The following is a 16,136-nucleotide window of genomic DNA, read 5'->3' as shown; positions in this document are numbered from 1 at the left end:
AAGGGTGGCTCTTTGCTTCTAGCAGCACATCAGGGCTTCCTGCTCCCATCCCACAACAGCTGGAGCTCTTCTGAGTACTAAGGTACACAAAAAAGCTGCACACCCCTTGCTTTTACTCCATTTTTTTTTTTCCTCATAGCTGAATTAATCTGGAAGCTGAGCTGCCGTTTTCTCAGCCCCACAGACGGGCTTTCCATCCCCCGACTGCCACAACCCCAAGATCCACCCTGAGGTTTTATCCTCAGCCCTCCACACCGAGGTGGCTCAGGATCAAGGGTTTTGTATACACAGAGGCTTTTAATCAGGACTTGGAATGTTTTCTGCCCCAGGAGGTAAATACAGAATCCAGGTTTTATGGATTAAAGGGAATGGGGGAAAAATAGACCTGGCTGCCAAAGTTATCTCAGGATATAAGTGGGATTACATGCTTAGCCGTGGGGATATCTGCTGACACACTCAGAATTGAACTTAACACCAAATTTTGGTTGGGAAAGAATTTTCCTGCGTTTGGCCAGCAACAATCACCAAACCATGGATCACTGAGCAGGACACATCTGCTGGGACCACCCGAGAAGGAAGCTTTTGTGTGGGTTCCTATTGCTATTTCCCACCATTGCTGCAAATTTGGCCAGGGCTGCTCAGGAAAGAGCTGAAAATGGAGAGCTGAGCTAGCGTGCACACGTAGACATAACACCTTTCTCGTCTCGTCCTTACGCCTTTCTCCAGGAAACCAGACTGTCTCCTTTGTCGATGTTCACACACCTCTCACCTCCGTGCTCCAAAGTATTCCTGCAGTTATGTTTCAACACTGCTACTTGTCCATGAAAGAAGATTTGGGTTTTTTTTTTTTATTCCTACAAGAGAACCTCCGCGCAGCATCTCCCATCTCAAATTCGGCATTCAAAAAGTCTTGCTTTTAAACACAAAATCCTGCATAGTTCCCATAACAAAGCTAATTGGGCACTACCCAAGCTTTTCATCCCAAGAAAGGGAGCTGGGTTTGTACACCCTATGGCCTGAAGAGCAGATGTGAAGTTCAGCCCAGAAATGTGGTTATCTGAACAAAAACCATTAAGGAACAGGAACGGATGCAGCGTGACCGGCGTGGCCAGCAGTAGCTGAGCATCACAGCTCAGATTTCGGTATTCCGAGCAGCAAGCTGGAAGAGGGTAAACACAATTTGCAGATAAATTTATTTATGCAAGGCATCAAAGCCTCAGGAAAACCTTGCTATGTTTGCAGACATTCCAGAGCAGAGAACAGCGCACAAAAGTAATATTCACCACAAATTCTCTCATCTCCCCACACATTTTGCTTCAGTGGCCAAAGCACTGTTTGTTCAAGCAGACTTGACCTCCTGAACCACAGCCAGTATGTGGCTACGTGTGGAGAACAATGAGCCCACGGTTAGAGACTTTTTTCCGTGTTCTTGGAGGGAATAGAAAACACACATACATACAAATACACAAATCCCATCCAATATTCTGCACAACTCATTAGGAATACCCTCTTCCAGCTCCCATCCCCAGGGTGATGTATTTATTGTGAACATATACATTCGATCCCGCTCGGCTCTGTCAAAGTAAGTAGTACACCTGCACACTGGGGATGTCTGGAGTGGGCTAGGATTTTCCTTTGGGCTTTGGCAAGCAGCCCAGACTGCCTCAAAAAAAAAAAATAAAAAGGCCTCACCATGTGTAAGGAACATGTGTTTCATTTGTTCGTACCTAAATGACAAGGGAATGGGTTGAACACAAAGTCAACTAAGAGGCTTCTAGTTAGGATGGTCTTTTCTATGCTGGGTTTACTCTGTCCACACTGCAATGACAGGCTATGTGCATAAACCCCTAGCTTAGGGAAACGAAGACTTCAAGCAGTGCCCTGCAAAGGCAGGACAACAGCAATAAAGCCTTAAATTTCAAAGAACCATCAGCTTCAGCCCTGCCAGGTCAACAAGGACACGAGCCCACTCCTCTGCCTAACCAGCTTGTTGCAGAGCTCAATGCTCACCATCCTCTTCCTCAACACAGTGGCTCTCCCACAAGTTCAGCTCAGATGAGTCTGTACTTCCTCCAACAGTTTGTTGCGACAATGCAAATCAATCAAGATTTTTGTACATAGAAGAAAGGACGTTTTCCTGTCCACAGGCTTCTGCTCTAGAAATTCATATTTATACAAATAAGACTAATTGGTCTCTCACCTTCTGCATAGAACAAGGTTCCCCCATTAGCAGGCAAGGAGAAACATGCACTGATTTGGGCCGGTGGCACACCATCTCGCTCTGCTCTCAATAATCACTTTTACATATTGCACAGCGATGCTGCCAATAAAGTTCAGCTGGAAACTTCTCCCCAATAGCATGAGTATTTGGCTTTTCCTCCATACTCAGGCTGAAGAAAATAATCTTTCCCAAACATGTCCGTTTGCTCTCCTCTTCAGTGCCTTTCTAATGCACCCCGGGTGCCTTTGCAGTGCCTTTTCTGCTCCTGGAGCCCTGTCCTGCTGCCTGCTCCCAGCAGACATCCATGTCCACAATGCCACTCTAAACCTTGGCATGATGTCACCGGAGAGGAGCAGGTTTCCAGCATTACATCACCCTGTCTGGGCTCAGCAACCAGCCTTCTGCACCTCAGAGTTTCCATGGAAGAAACCGAGCCCCCTCCTCCTCCCTCCCGCTATCCAAGGGGGGAAGCGAACTACAAACGAAGCCGTCAGCTGAAAGAGTAATGACACTGCACCTAACAGCATCCATCATGTATAATGAGCCTGCCTGGGTTGCTGCCTGCCAGCATTTAAATACAAAACTCTGCCAGGTGAATGTCAAGAACAACCACACACAACTCTGCTCCCCAAACCCCACAATCCCTGCGGTGGATGGAAATTGTTTTGAAGGATGAGCTTTGCCTTCCAGAGCCCCCTCGGTTTTCCTCGTTAGCAGTTTCAACTGGTTACCCCACTCCGCAGGAGGTACCCCCAGCCAGAGAATGTCGGGCAACAGCTTGCCCATCCTCTCCCTGTCGTGGCCCAAGATGACAGCAGCAATGGAGAGCCCTGCGTGGTATCGCTTAGCATCCCTCCCACTGACAGTTCTGCCACTTCCCTCTCAGCATCCTCGCCCATGCCCTCCAAAATGGCAAAAGCTCATCCAAGCCAACTAGCCTGCAGAAGTCCCTAGTAAGGCAACCATCAGGCTCCAAAACCTGCCTGTTTGAACCATAATAATAAACAACTTTATTTCCCTCTTCGGTAGCCCCCGGAGTCATGGCACATTGCTCTTATTGTGACCACTGTCCAGGAGCCAACAGAGAAGCCAGCGGTTCCTCAGCCCAGGGTGAGGTCCCACGTCCTTCACCGCTCATTCACCGAAGGCATTAACCCTGGATGTTCATGAGTGCTAAGTGCCCCATATCCTCAGCATTCACCATGCTTTGCTACCGAAATCGTGAGGAGGGACCCCTCAAACAAGCAATTGCTCAGGCTTGGGTGCCTTTTCCCATTTACAGACTGCACCCATTTACAGACTGCACCCGTCGCTGCACTCAGGCTCGTGACCAGCGAGCAGGGCTCCCTGCAAGCTGCACCTCCCCACCGGGTTCCTCGGTGCTGTCTGACACCGCCAGCGTTCCAGATATTCAGCCTATACCCAAGAGAATTCTATGCTAAACAACAGGCTGAGCTGCACACTGGCCCACAGGTACCGCACAAATGAGATCGTGCAGTGAAGCATCAATTAAAAAGCCCTTACTCGGGATGACACCAAAAGGACTAAATCCCCTTTCTAGACTAACAGTACACAGCAGCACCGAGGCCAGGACAGGCAGCCAAGCACACTGCTATTACACACTGCCAGGCTTCCTGGGATTCTGCTTTCTCCCCATCTCCTCCCATGCAAAGTCCTCCTTTTATCTCCTCTGCTGGACACAGGGGATATAAAGCGCTTCGAATAACCACAGCTTCCCCTTATCGCTACCTCAAGGAAGATCAGCATGGCTTAAGGGCCATCGCTCTACCTTATTTTTAAATTACAGCACACGCCGTATCTCACCGAGTGCAAAGATCCAGAGGAGGATTATTCGCATTAACTAATGCGGGTGTCTGAAATTGAAATCTGGGCTCCCAGCAGTCAGAACCCCGATTGACACAACATAACCGCTGGAAGTTAGAAGCAGCCCCCAGCCAGTACGAGACATCCATCGCCTTGAAGGTAACGCTCAACAGCACCCATCCGGAGATGAAACCCGCGCGGGTCCTCCTGTAAGACCGGGGCTTGGCTCCAGACAGACTGCAAGCAGCAATAAGACCATGCAGCTTCCTTGGCTGATGCTTAACTCGGCCATGTTAAAAGATAAATGATGCACTGCAGAACTGTTAAACATCAATAGAAGGATTTTTATGTTCTATTTGAACAATAAAGCACATCTCCCTCCGCATTGTATGCTATCAAGAGGGCTGAAGGCGTTCGATACCAGCAAACTGCAGTAGTTAGCTACACGTGCCAACGCACAGTTTCTTTTACAGTTTATGAAATGGAATTTACCACTGACAAAAAGAGACATCACACAAAAATCAAAAAAGTTAGAAACATTAAATACGTGTATTTTGTAATCATGACTAATAAGGCTACATCATTACAGGCAACCCCGACCCAGTCACAAAGCTTGACTGCGGTCCAGATGGCTAAACTGCCGATTACCCAGCACATCTAAATGAAAAACGAGAGTTTGAGCAAAGTGTACGCAAACAATTAATCTGACATTTCCACCCAAATCCTCACTTTCCTTGCTGGCACCTGACAGATAGAGGCCAAATGAAATGGTGTCAGCTGAGGATTCAAATGAAACCACCTGAAGCACAGACTAACTTTTACAAGCTGTTTTGCAATTCTTATTCTGGATCCCGTCCTGTCCCTCCCTCGGTACAGACAGGCTGATAAAACCAGATGACGTCCCTGGGCACCTGTGTAAGACGATGCTGCATGCGAGACCTTGCCAACTGGAGCCAAATAGCACGTTTGGGTTTTGTTTAGACTGACTGCGTTGCTTGGACTCTGGCACAAAAATCTCACCATTAATTGCAAACCCATCCAGAGGCATAATCTTCAATAATTATAAGACATTTTCTAGGCAGCATTGCTCTTCTGGAAGAGCCTAGTTCTGTGATTTAATCCATATGTCTCAAGCACACCATTTCGCTAAAGAGGATCCCTTTGAAAAAACAAAAGCAGAAGAAATGACGAGAACACCAGCAACTAAATGGAGAATTATTAGGAGACTGAGGAAAGCTACAGACATCTTCAATAAAGAACCCTAATGCTGGCTCAGAGCGTTTTATTTTCCATCATCTCACACCATGGTATATGCTGGTGGTGTAAAACATCGACTCTTTGCACTCCCTGAAAGGCTCTACAGCAAAAGAGGTGAAATCAGATTTGGCAGGGCCAGGAAAGCAGGCAGCCAGCACTGTAAATTAGCTGCTTTCAGCAGTCTGCTGAGGTAGGGAAAAATACACAGGAGCATGTATCTGTGGTGCATCTTGACAGAGAAATTCACATTAGAAAAAACCCCTGATTAATTAAAAAATGCTTTTTGAAGGTTCACAGAAACTTAATAAGCATGAGCTCTGCCCAGTTCCTGCCTGACCCTCTGGACGAAGCCCAGATCTTGCAGAACGTGATGAGTCCAACGCCACACTCATGAGAAGCCTCACTGAGCTCAGCAGAGCTCTTAAGATGCTTCTGGTTTGAGGATATCGGGGACCTTGTTGCGTCTCCCGTAAACATATAAATAAGCGTTTCCCACGTGCTCCGTACCTTGCCACCGCTCCGTTTACATTTGCACAAGAGCCTCCTGCAAACAGGAACGGCGACGACAGCCATGCCGAGGCAAGCTCGGGTCTAGATGCGCATCAGACACAGATTCAGAGCTCAGGCTCCCACAGTACATTTGCACCCATGAGCTGAGAAAGTCTGCAAATATTGCAGATATATAAATACCACCAACCTGGCTTTCCCCAAAGCCCGTTGTCCTAGTGGCATAGCATCCTCCTGCAATAGTAGATAGAGGCTATTTGATATATTAACAGCAGATCTGCCTGCAAAAGAGGAGCCCTAAATCTCTCCATCCTCAAACACCAAAAAATACCACGAGAGGTGCCTACGTGTATAAGAATGCTATTTGCCTTTGTACACCTTTCGCTAAAGCAAAAGCTATTGAGCCAATCTTATAACCTCAGAGGTGTCTGAGAAAAATAACGTACAGAAACTTTAAGAGCGCTTTCCAGAGCTGGAAACACTACAGCCAAGAGCATGGGAAGGGAGGGAGAAAACCCTAACGATAGCGAAATGAAATCTGGTATTATCAACCACAGTGATAATCGTTTTTTAAGCGTAAACAAGCCAAAAGATGAAAAGAGATTTGGCAGTTCAACCCAAGAGCAGCACAGCACCTGAACAGCCCCAATGTCTCAGCCAAGAGCATTGAAGTATCCATTCTGCTTTGTCTTCTTGTGCCTTGAAACGTTCAACAGCCCTAAGAGCACCTCTGGCATCTTGCCCGGGCTTTCTGGCTCGCCCCAGCACAAATTGCTTTCCCTCCATTTCTGATGCCTCGACTTCACTAGTGGTCTTCAAAAACACAAAGGAGGAAAGAGAATAAAAAGCACCATCCTTTCAGCACGATCCAAAGCCCAGCAACGCGCCACATCGCATCCCAGGACAAGCTTTGGCATAAGCTAATAGCAAATACTTTGTCAGCCCCTCACGGTTTCACTGCCTTGGCAGAACGGTGTCCGCAGGTGTCCAAGACCCTTCTCACTTTGCACCTTGTTTGGCTGGATCAGAGGAAGCCCGCTTGGTTTTACAGTACCAACTAGACCAATGAGACACAGTTATGGTACTCACCTGGACAGAATAAGCTCCTCTTGTCTCCAGAGAAGCCAACAGTAAAAGACATAAACCTTAAAAAGCAATATACACATGCACTGAGCTTTTCCACTTATGGGGAAAACTAATTTCATCTACACCAATACCAGACACTACTGCAAACCAACATTATTTCCAACGGGTCAAAACACCAGCTTCCTTGTGGGACAATCCTGCAAAATTTTAAACAGATGAACCAAAAATAGTTTACATCAAATGTGCTCACTTGTTACTAGGGTACCCTCAGCAGTTTTACCAAAACCTACCTTTTTTTTTTTTTTTTTTTAACAAATGTCCACACCACAATTTTAACGATGCCAACACTAGCTCTGCCAGCCAGGTGCTGTACGTTACTTTTATCGGCACAGCAGCCTCACACAATAGTCTCTTCCTGACAGAAGAGAAGACAAAATGGGATTTGCAGCAGAAATATGGAAGACATTGCATACCTAGGACTTTGGCAAGGTCTGGACAAGCTTCATTTTGTTCATCAGCCCATCGCTTAAGTGCTAGTCTACAGAGTGACGCTAAGCAGTAAAACAGGGCTGGGCCACACGCTATTGCAGAAACCAAACTTCTACGGGATTACATGATACGCTTCAAGACACCATTGCAAAGGGGTTAAATTCACCTAATCCAGCCCAGAGACAGTAACATTTACCTGCTGCAGACATTGTGCAGCACTTTCCATTCATAAAGATCCTCCAGCTGTGGGTTATGGGATTTCTCTGTTCGCTGCTGTAATGCAGCCGCTTCTGGGACTGAAACGCAGCACCAGCGACCTTACTGAGCCAGGACCTGAACTTTGTTTCAACCCACATCTGCTAAACCAGAACGACTTCTTCAGCCCAGAGCCAGCTCAACTGCTTTTCCACCAGACCACCACAGCAAACAGCAGGTTGGAAAAGCCAGCCATGGGGAGATGCCACCCGCATGGTCCTGGGGCACGGTGGTCAAATGGTTTAAGCGAGCTGCACGCTGTTTTGGCTAAACACGTCAAAGCCTTGCCAGGCTTTGGCTGGGGGTGGGAGAGAGACCATATTCGAGCCTGACTGCTTGCCCCGATTGAAGGAGCAAGCCCCAGGTGCTGTCCCCAGAACCCAGGGATGAGTTGTGCACGGAGCAGAAATTCCTTGGCATGAGCATCCTCCAAGGACAATCTCAGATGAAAGCCCACAAAGCACCCAAATATCCCACAGCCACGGTTGATGGGTACAGCAACAGAAGCGTGCGTATAACAGCCAAGTAAACCCTTAAGCGAACAAAGCATCCACCTGACAAGGGCTCAGCTTATTCTCAGCTCTTACACCAGCACAGGCTACCAGGGACCAGCACAAAGGCTGACGGGTCAGCCTTGGGATCGACACACTGCATGCCAGCAGAGATGGGCTCACGCTTCCAGTTTCTTGTTATCCACACAAGAACTGATGGGATCCTGCACAAAAAGGTGACTCCTGCAATAAGTCACGGGCGCTGAACAGGCAGCTCCCGCGGTGCAGCACCGCAGAGCAGAGGCAGGAGCAGGGCCATCACATCACCAGGACATTTTGGAAAGTCTCCCTGGGTTCCAGGCAGAAGATGCTTTGCTTTCTGGGAAAGGGACTTTCCCAAACGTCATCCTTTCTCTATTCCTACGCCTAACCATTAGACTATGCTAGGACTTGGTTTCTAATGTGTGTTTAAAAAAAGCACATCAAAAGAAACAGTTAATCCCCCTAAAAATGATACACATTCGCATGTCTTCTGACTTCCTTCCAGTGCTGCTGTAGCCACAGGAACACTGCTTACTACAGCCTGCAAGCAGAGAGAAAGTGTTTATCCTGCACCCCGGGCTATTTCTTTTCTCTTTCCCTCTCCCACTGCAAAAAGCCCTTTGCTGTCTCACAACAGCATCCTCTCAGTCACAGCTTGAAGCTGGCCACCACTTCCCAACCCCAGCGCGAGAGCCTGTCCTGACATTTGTAAACTTCTGTTTTGAACAACAGCTCAGCACAAGACTTAACTTGTACAACCTAGGCTCCAGGCTTGGCCCCTTTTCAAATCTACCCAGCTCTCCTCCAGCCGTACAGAGATCCACACAGCCTCCGAACTAATTGAATTTTAATGAGAGGAAGTCATTTTTCCACTGGAAGAATGTTGTGCTAGAGAAATATTTTGAAACTCCTCTAACCTTTCCTGCCAGGCTTTTTCTGCAGCGGAGTACGAGCGAGGAAGTCCCCATTTGGGCGCTCGATCAATGAACACAGCGGAGCCGCTCCGCATGCGACCCCAGCTAGACCCAGAGCTTAAATAATTACAACTCTCAAAACAAAATGCGTTTGCGGTTTTATTTGATTTCAGTCCTGACAAGGAGGATACGAATTGCCACCACTTACAGCTCTCGCCGATTTGTGCCGAGACACAGCCCGTGTAAGCCCTCCCCAACCCTGCCTTCCATCCCACTCCCAGCTAACTAGGTTATTTTAATTTCCAGCAAAAGCAACAAACGTGTAAGAGCCAGGGAGCTCCACGGCAGAAAACACTGGGGAACATCTTGTCAGCTGAGGTTTACAGAGCAGTTGCCTACAGGACAGCAGCAGCTTCATCTCATCATTCTGCATTCTGTCCAGAAATTATCAGCTATCCAGGAATACATAACTTCAACAGTTTACACACATTTCCCATTCTTCCGAGCCACAATTTTCCTTATACAGTTTCTGCTTAGCCTTGCAGAAAGGAGAAAGGAGGGGCCAAAGGAAATTAAGTTACTGAGATCTGAAGGAAATTAGGTTATAGTCCACTGCCTTCATGAAACCTATTAATTACATTCAGTTTAAAGCTGCTGGTATCTTGATTAGCATGTATGTGGATATGCTGAAAACCCTCTTTGATGAGGATGACAAAAGAAAAAAGGACAAATACAAGAAACTAGAGAGTTTTTTTATAGATATACTGTATAAAAATCGGTATATACATTACAAGACAGAGGAAAAAAATACTTGCTAATTGTCCAGTTCTCAGTAAGTGCCTGCAATGATCTCGTAGCTGCATCTTGTACCCCAAACAGGCAACAGGCTCCAGCAGAGGGGAACACTTGCTCTGTTTTACCCCACCTCCCAAGATCGAGGAGGTTTCAGAAGGCCTCTGAGCTTGTACCCTTAGATAAGTCCTTTTCAGCAAGGGAGCTGGTGTCAGCCCCATGGGAAGGGCTAGCAGTGGAGCTCGGAGAGCATTGCCACCCATCAATGTGCGTTCCCTCGCCTGGCAGAGGAATCAGCAGTCCTAAGTCCAGGCGAGCACTAAAAGCCACCTGGGAACATCTCAAGTGGATCTACTAGATACCTGGCTCCAGCAGCTCCCCAAAAAGCTCACCACTTTATACAACAAATCCACTTAAAATACGGCATCCAGTGTGACCGCCGCAATTTTTGGCAGAACGTCCAACGCTTGCGAAAGACACTCCAGTGCCCATTAAACCCAGCTTTTACTTTCCATTTTAATTGTTAAACTTCCCAGGAAATGTCTCTTGATTTAATACAGTTTAGAGATTCGGCTCTAACTCTGTAACTGGGATTTTGGCAGCAACGTTCAGTCCATGCATTCTTGCTCTGTTTACAGCAGACCAGCTCCCAGATGTCGGTAATGTCAAACAGACTGGAACTTTCCTTCCGAGTGACAGCAAAATGCAGACGAGAGCTGGCTTCGCTACAGCTCTAATTATCCACCGACAGGAGATGTTCCCCATCCCTTTGCTGGGTTGGGGAGGCCCATGAGATACAGCTCTTCCTCCACATAAATGCAATAAAATTAAGGATATGGAGATCAATAGTTTTTAGTTTACGCTCCATTGCACTGGCGCTGATCTCGGGGAAGCAATTCTAGCTTGCAAGAAAGATCAGGGACAAGATTCCCATACACATGAAAGCCTCAGAAGTGCAGCAGACCACAGAAGTCAAGACTGGTAGTGAAATACGTATATTAAACTAGCTACTGAACTACAGGAAGAACTTCTACCATATGGACCTTATCTATAAATAATTCTCTATCTCTGCTTAAATCAGAGGAGCTCATGGGAACGTTCCACCCATCATGATTTTGGTTTGCTTTTTAAAAGCAGTTGCTGTGTGGGAGGCAACAGGGCTGCCAAACAAGCTGTCGAGGAGAGTCCCCTTATGTCATGGTGCAAGAAACCAAGAACCAATGGCCAACACATGGGAAAAGAGCAAATTCCTATAGCCCCAGAGTGAACTGTGACTTGCAAGGGAGCTGCTTTGCTCAGTCTTCATTTACTGCCCTGCAACTTTATCTAAATCGTAACGCAGGGACGAATGAAAACCCTGTGAGCCCTTCCCATGGTACGTGAGCCAAGAGCACAAGAGCTACAGACCTACAAAATCCCAGTGCAGGGGCTGTTCTAGAACCCCAGAGCAAGGGCATGAAACCAGAGAGCCAGGAGCTCACTCCAACAGGTCATCTGGCCCACTGTTTTCATTGTTACTACAGAAAGTATTCATCTGGTCAAAACAAAAAAAACTTAAAAAACCACAAAAGAGTTAAGTTACACATGACAGCGTTCTATTATGCAAAAATCCAATACGAGTTTCAAAATGAGCTGGTAAATACCTCGTCAACCAGAACCCAGCTCATCATCTCTGTGGAACGTCTCCAGAGCTGTTCATTGTCATGACTTACCTCAAAGACTTCCTCATCCAATATCCTTGTTCCAAATACAATGATGCCATTGACGTCAATGATGGGATGGTCACTTCGGTCCAAGAACTTGGTGATCTTCTTTTTACAGTCCAAAATCAAGGTGACATTTTTCTTCTGCACACTGATAGCTACTCTGTGCCACCTAGAAGAACGCAGTCCACAAATGTGTTAAACAGAGCCTTGGGCTTTCAAGAACAAGCCAATTATTGTGTGACAATAAAACTTTCATAAAATTATGTTCTGCAAACCTCCATGCCAGCCATCATCTGCAAACACATGGAAATCATCCTTGGGCAGGCCCTAAAGATTTCATTTGAAATAGAAAGGCTGTATTGACAGATGATGCCATTCACTTCTCATCCTTCCAAAACAGGTAGCAGAGTGCCAGGTCTGGCTTCAACAAGAGGCAGAGCAAAAAACCCACACCAATAACTCGCCGGCCATCCCCCTTTTCCACCCTCCTCATGTCCTGCAAAAGACTCTGCGTGGATTTTGCAAGACAAACTGATTTCTTAAGGCCTTTTGCAGCAAAAGTCAACAGTATTCCTATCCCCATAAGTATCAATTTGCACTGGCTGGTATGCGATTCACACTTTTTATATATGCAGTATTTATTCAACCAAAGGGCAAAGTTCAAGAATGGGACATTTGGCAGTAGCCAAAGGTGTGTATATACATTTATATATACATGACTCCTATTTTACACAACGTTCAACATGCTGGTAATGATATAAGCAATGTACTGTTTTTTCCTTTGTGCACAAAATTTCACTTACTTGCCATCTGCTAGGTTAATGCCTCTAAAGAGAGGATAGTCTTCTGGGCCTGGCTTTCCTGTATGGTCTTCATACAGGAATACAGGAGATCTACCCATCTCCACACCAATTTGCTGGATCCCTTGCTCATTGTAAATTGAGATCAAGAAGGACTGACCTCCTTTCTTCGCTTTTACAGTGGTTAGAATGGAGAAGTCCTCTGGGAATGGGGAAGCTGGAGTGGAAAAGCAAAGAGGTTAGTCAGGTTTCCTTGAAAATTAATCCCTACAGAAACAGTCCTGTTGTCTAATGACCCATGGAGAGACCACTGGTTTATCCCTCCAGGTGCGTGCACATCAACCCTAAAAATTTATATTGGGCAGCATCTTAGTTGCCAGGTGAAGATCTGGCTTTCCCCCAAAGCCTATTTATTGTGATACAGGGTTGGGATGGGCTGCAACCCAAAGTAGACTGCACCAGCAAAGCCAGCGTACAGCAGTGTCCCCCAAGGGCTACCCGCTCTAATGACGCATTAAAAACTCAAGTGCAGAACCGAGCATCTCTGAGGATCGTTCGTTTATGATCAGAGCGCCTTCTTCCAGCCCTTATTGCAGTCTGTCACAGAGCCAAAAGCCACCCCACGTTTGAACTTGCAAGCAAAGGATAGCAAGGGGTCTACTGTTTTGGGATGAGACCATAGTGCTGGGGAAACAGAGGTTTTAAAAAAAGCTGTTGGTTCAAATCTGTATTATTTGCACCTAACCCTTCCTTAGTGTACCCTAGAGCTTTTTAGGGGACAAGGCAAAAAAAACTTTGTTTCATATATCATGAGGTCCACAAATTAACTTATCATGTCAGAGGGACATAGGAAATTAAGCATCCCATGCCAGTTAAGCACACACGATATCAAAGGGTTTTATTTAAGGGAGTAGGGAAGTTGCATCAGATTTTGTCTATTCCAGACAAGAACAGAGCATTCTGTGGCTTTGACTTTTAGGGTTGATCCAGACAAAAAAAATCTGAAAACAGAAATAAATCTGGCAATCAGTAGGAGATACTAATTTGTCTACATATTAAAAAGCATCTAACAAATTCCCTAGCTTTTTCTCCACTCAGGAAAGCAACCCCATCTGATCTCAGGTGACTCCTGTCTGTATTTTTGCAAGGTTTGGAGGATTAAAGCCATTAAAGTACAGAGCAGGTATGGTCAGTACAGAGGCACTGCTCTGCACAGGGGAAGGGTCAATCCCCTGCAACGCCAGATGAATACATTTCAAGTTTCAAGTCAATATGGGCACCAAGTCACACCCTATGCAGGATACAACTCTTCCATTTGGGTTTTCTCTGCCATCCGGACTGGAAAGATGAGCCCAAACTGAAAAGCCTGGATGCACATCCCAAACAGGACATCTTAAAAACCCCAGAAGCATTAATAAAGGAGCTTTCTTGATCCAATTATTACTGGAGATGGGACCTATTGAAACAGAGGGTACCTACAGAGGGCCATAACCTCCTCAGATGCCGCATTTCAACAGTGCGAGACTTGCAGGGTATCTTTCCTTTAAGGTCCAGGCTTTCAAAAAACAAGGATTGCATTGTACCACTGGTATCTGCTTGAGAAATCTTAAACCACGGCAGGGCAGAGTAAAGTGGGGCAGCCCCGCCACGGGCACCGCAGGGTGTGCGTGCTGGGACTATCTACGTGTGTGGCAGCCGGCGGCACGCAGGGAAGGGAACAACACAATGGATCATTTTTAAACTGCAGATCCGTAGCCATGTAAAACCACAAAAAAAAATGTCAAGTTCAGTGCCCATAAGCTTCAAATAGATTTCCTTCACCCCCTTAGGCTTTTCTTAGATGGTATCCCAGGGCTGCATAAGGGATTTTGACCCAGGGAGGGGACCGGGAACATGGGAGTGGAAAATTCTTCAAACCACAGCAAAGCTAGCAAGTTCAAACGCAGAGAGACCATGAGCTCACCCCTCTGCTCTTCTGCCTGGGAGTTGCTTTAACTTTTATTAACAAACCAGCGTTTCAAAGGCATCTAGCTGCCTAGCATGGGGCTACACCAGCAGGCAGGGGAGGAAGCAGGAGGCACGAGCAGGCTGGGCTGCATCAAAAACGAGCAGTGCTACAACCAGCTTGTGCGAACAGAGGACACCAAGCGGGACCATCTGAGGGTACCTACAGAGACACATTGTGTTTGCCCCAAGTTAATATCCCTCACATTAGTTAAAAAACATTTGGAAAGAAGTGTAAAGCAGTATCCTGAACAGAGGACTCGCAGTCAGTAATTAAATGCCATGATTATAGCCTGATTTTCCCCTAGGACACAGACCCAGGTATTTGGCAAAGGCAGGCATCTGATTATTGCGTCTCCCATAGGACGCACTGAGCTTTATCTCTCTCCTGCTGTATACAAATCCTCCTGTAGCACTGAATCAAGACCATACGCCTTCCTGGTTCCAATTACAGGCTACAGTTTTGGGCCTTTTATGTAAAATAGTTCATGTCCAAAATTTCATTATGAATCCACAATACAGTACCTTTCAACTTGGACGAGCTGCCAACTCATTAAAAAGCTGCTTTTAATTTTTTTTCATTATTATTAAAATGTCTCCATGGTGATGCGAGTTTCTCAACCCAAATAACCATAATGGATGAATTATAGCTGACATTACTCTGTTACTGCTCTGCTGTCCTGGCGAAATAACAATGCCTTCACTGTCATAGCTAGAAATGACCCGGGCTATTAAATGATGTATGAAAATGCATCCACACAGACAGCAATACTAATAAATACATCATCATAAATATATAAAGCACACAGAAATTGACCCAAATCCCCTTAAAGACAACAGAGACGCCCCTCCAACAATGGGTTTGGGATTAAGCCCTTATATTCGTTCACTTCTTCAAACGAGCTCATGCCGAGAGATGTTGCGTATCCATCTCTTCGCTTAACGGCACTGCGCCGATGCTGAATTTGGCTCAGCGTTGCTCTTTTACCCCATGGCCAAGTCCTTTCAAATTCACTACATGCAACCTCCTGCAAGGCAGCAGAGGGTTAAGACCCCAATTCTGCAGATGGAGCCATGGAAAGAGCCAAGGAGGTCCAGGGTGGGCAAAGATCCCTCCACGCCACGCAGCTCCCCACACCCCGATGCTATTAGCTTCACTTCAGCAGACTGCATCTGTGGTATGCCCCAATAGGCAAACCAGGGCAGTCGGGCTGAGTTTCTTCTTTCCTGAGCACCATGACCAGGGATTAAAGGCTCTTGTGCAATCTCATGGTCTTCAAAATAGGGACAGCTCTTCCTAACCCAGATCCTGCAGGTATATCCAAACACAGCCTAAAATAAAAAGCCCTGCTGCTGATCTGGGAAGGACAGGAAAGCTTTAGCTGCTTAATAGCAAAAACAACGAGCTGATCCAGTTCCTGACACAAACACAGAGCAGAGCTGTTGTGCGAGACGGTGTCATTTCCAGAGCCACTTTTCAAGGGAAAACAGCTCTCCAACAGTGTCACCAACTTCTGGCCTTTTTCTTCATCTGAGAAGACTCTCAATTTTGGAATGGCTTGTTTTCCTCAGAGATGACTGTTTGAGCTATAGTAGAGATTTCTGAGCTCTTAAATATATATGCAGACACCCACAAGCAGTGTGGAGAATACAGAGTTTGCTAGAAGAATGCAAATTACATTTTGCTGGCTGCCACTGAAAACTTTGCCTTTCTTGCCTCTGCTGGAAGAGCACAGTTTTGCTCAGAA

At 46.3% G+C, this 16,136-nt stretch overlaps 1 protein-coding gene across 2 annotated transcripts in view; it reads right to left on the bottom strand.

Moving 5' to 3' along the window:
• The window catches only part of COL5A1 (collagen type V alpha 1 chain), a 162,141-nt gene that overhangs the window by 104,673 nt on the left and 41,332 nt on the right, over positions 1–16,136 (bottom strand). For both annotated transcript variants that reach the window (XM_075519479.1, XM_075519480.1), the window contains exons 3-4: positions 12,388–12,601; positions 11,591–11,753 (exon numbers count right to left, since the gene is read on the bottom strand). In XM_075519479.1, coding sequence (XP_075375594.1) covers positions 11,591–11,753; positions 12,388–12,601 — 377 coding nt within the window. The remainder of the gene's footprint in view (positions 1–11,590; positions 11,754–12,387; positions 12,602–16,136) is intronic.

This window comes from Mycteria americana, chromosome 17, assembly GCF_035582795.1.
Source record: "Mycteria americana isolate JAX WOST 10 ecotype Jacksonville Zoo and Gardens chromosome 17, USCA_MyAme_1.0, whole genome shotgun sequence".
Classification (NCBI taxonomy): Eukaryota; Metazoa; Chordata; class Aves; order Ciconiiformes; family Ciconiidae; genus Mycteria; species Mycteria americana.
Note: the sequence above shows the minus strand (reverse complement) of the source record. Positions and strands in the feature narration are given on the sequence as shown.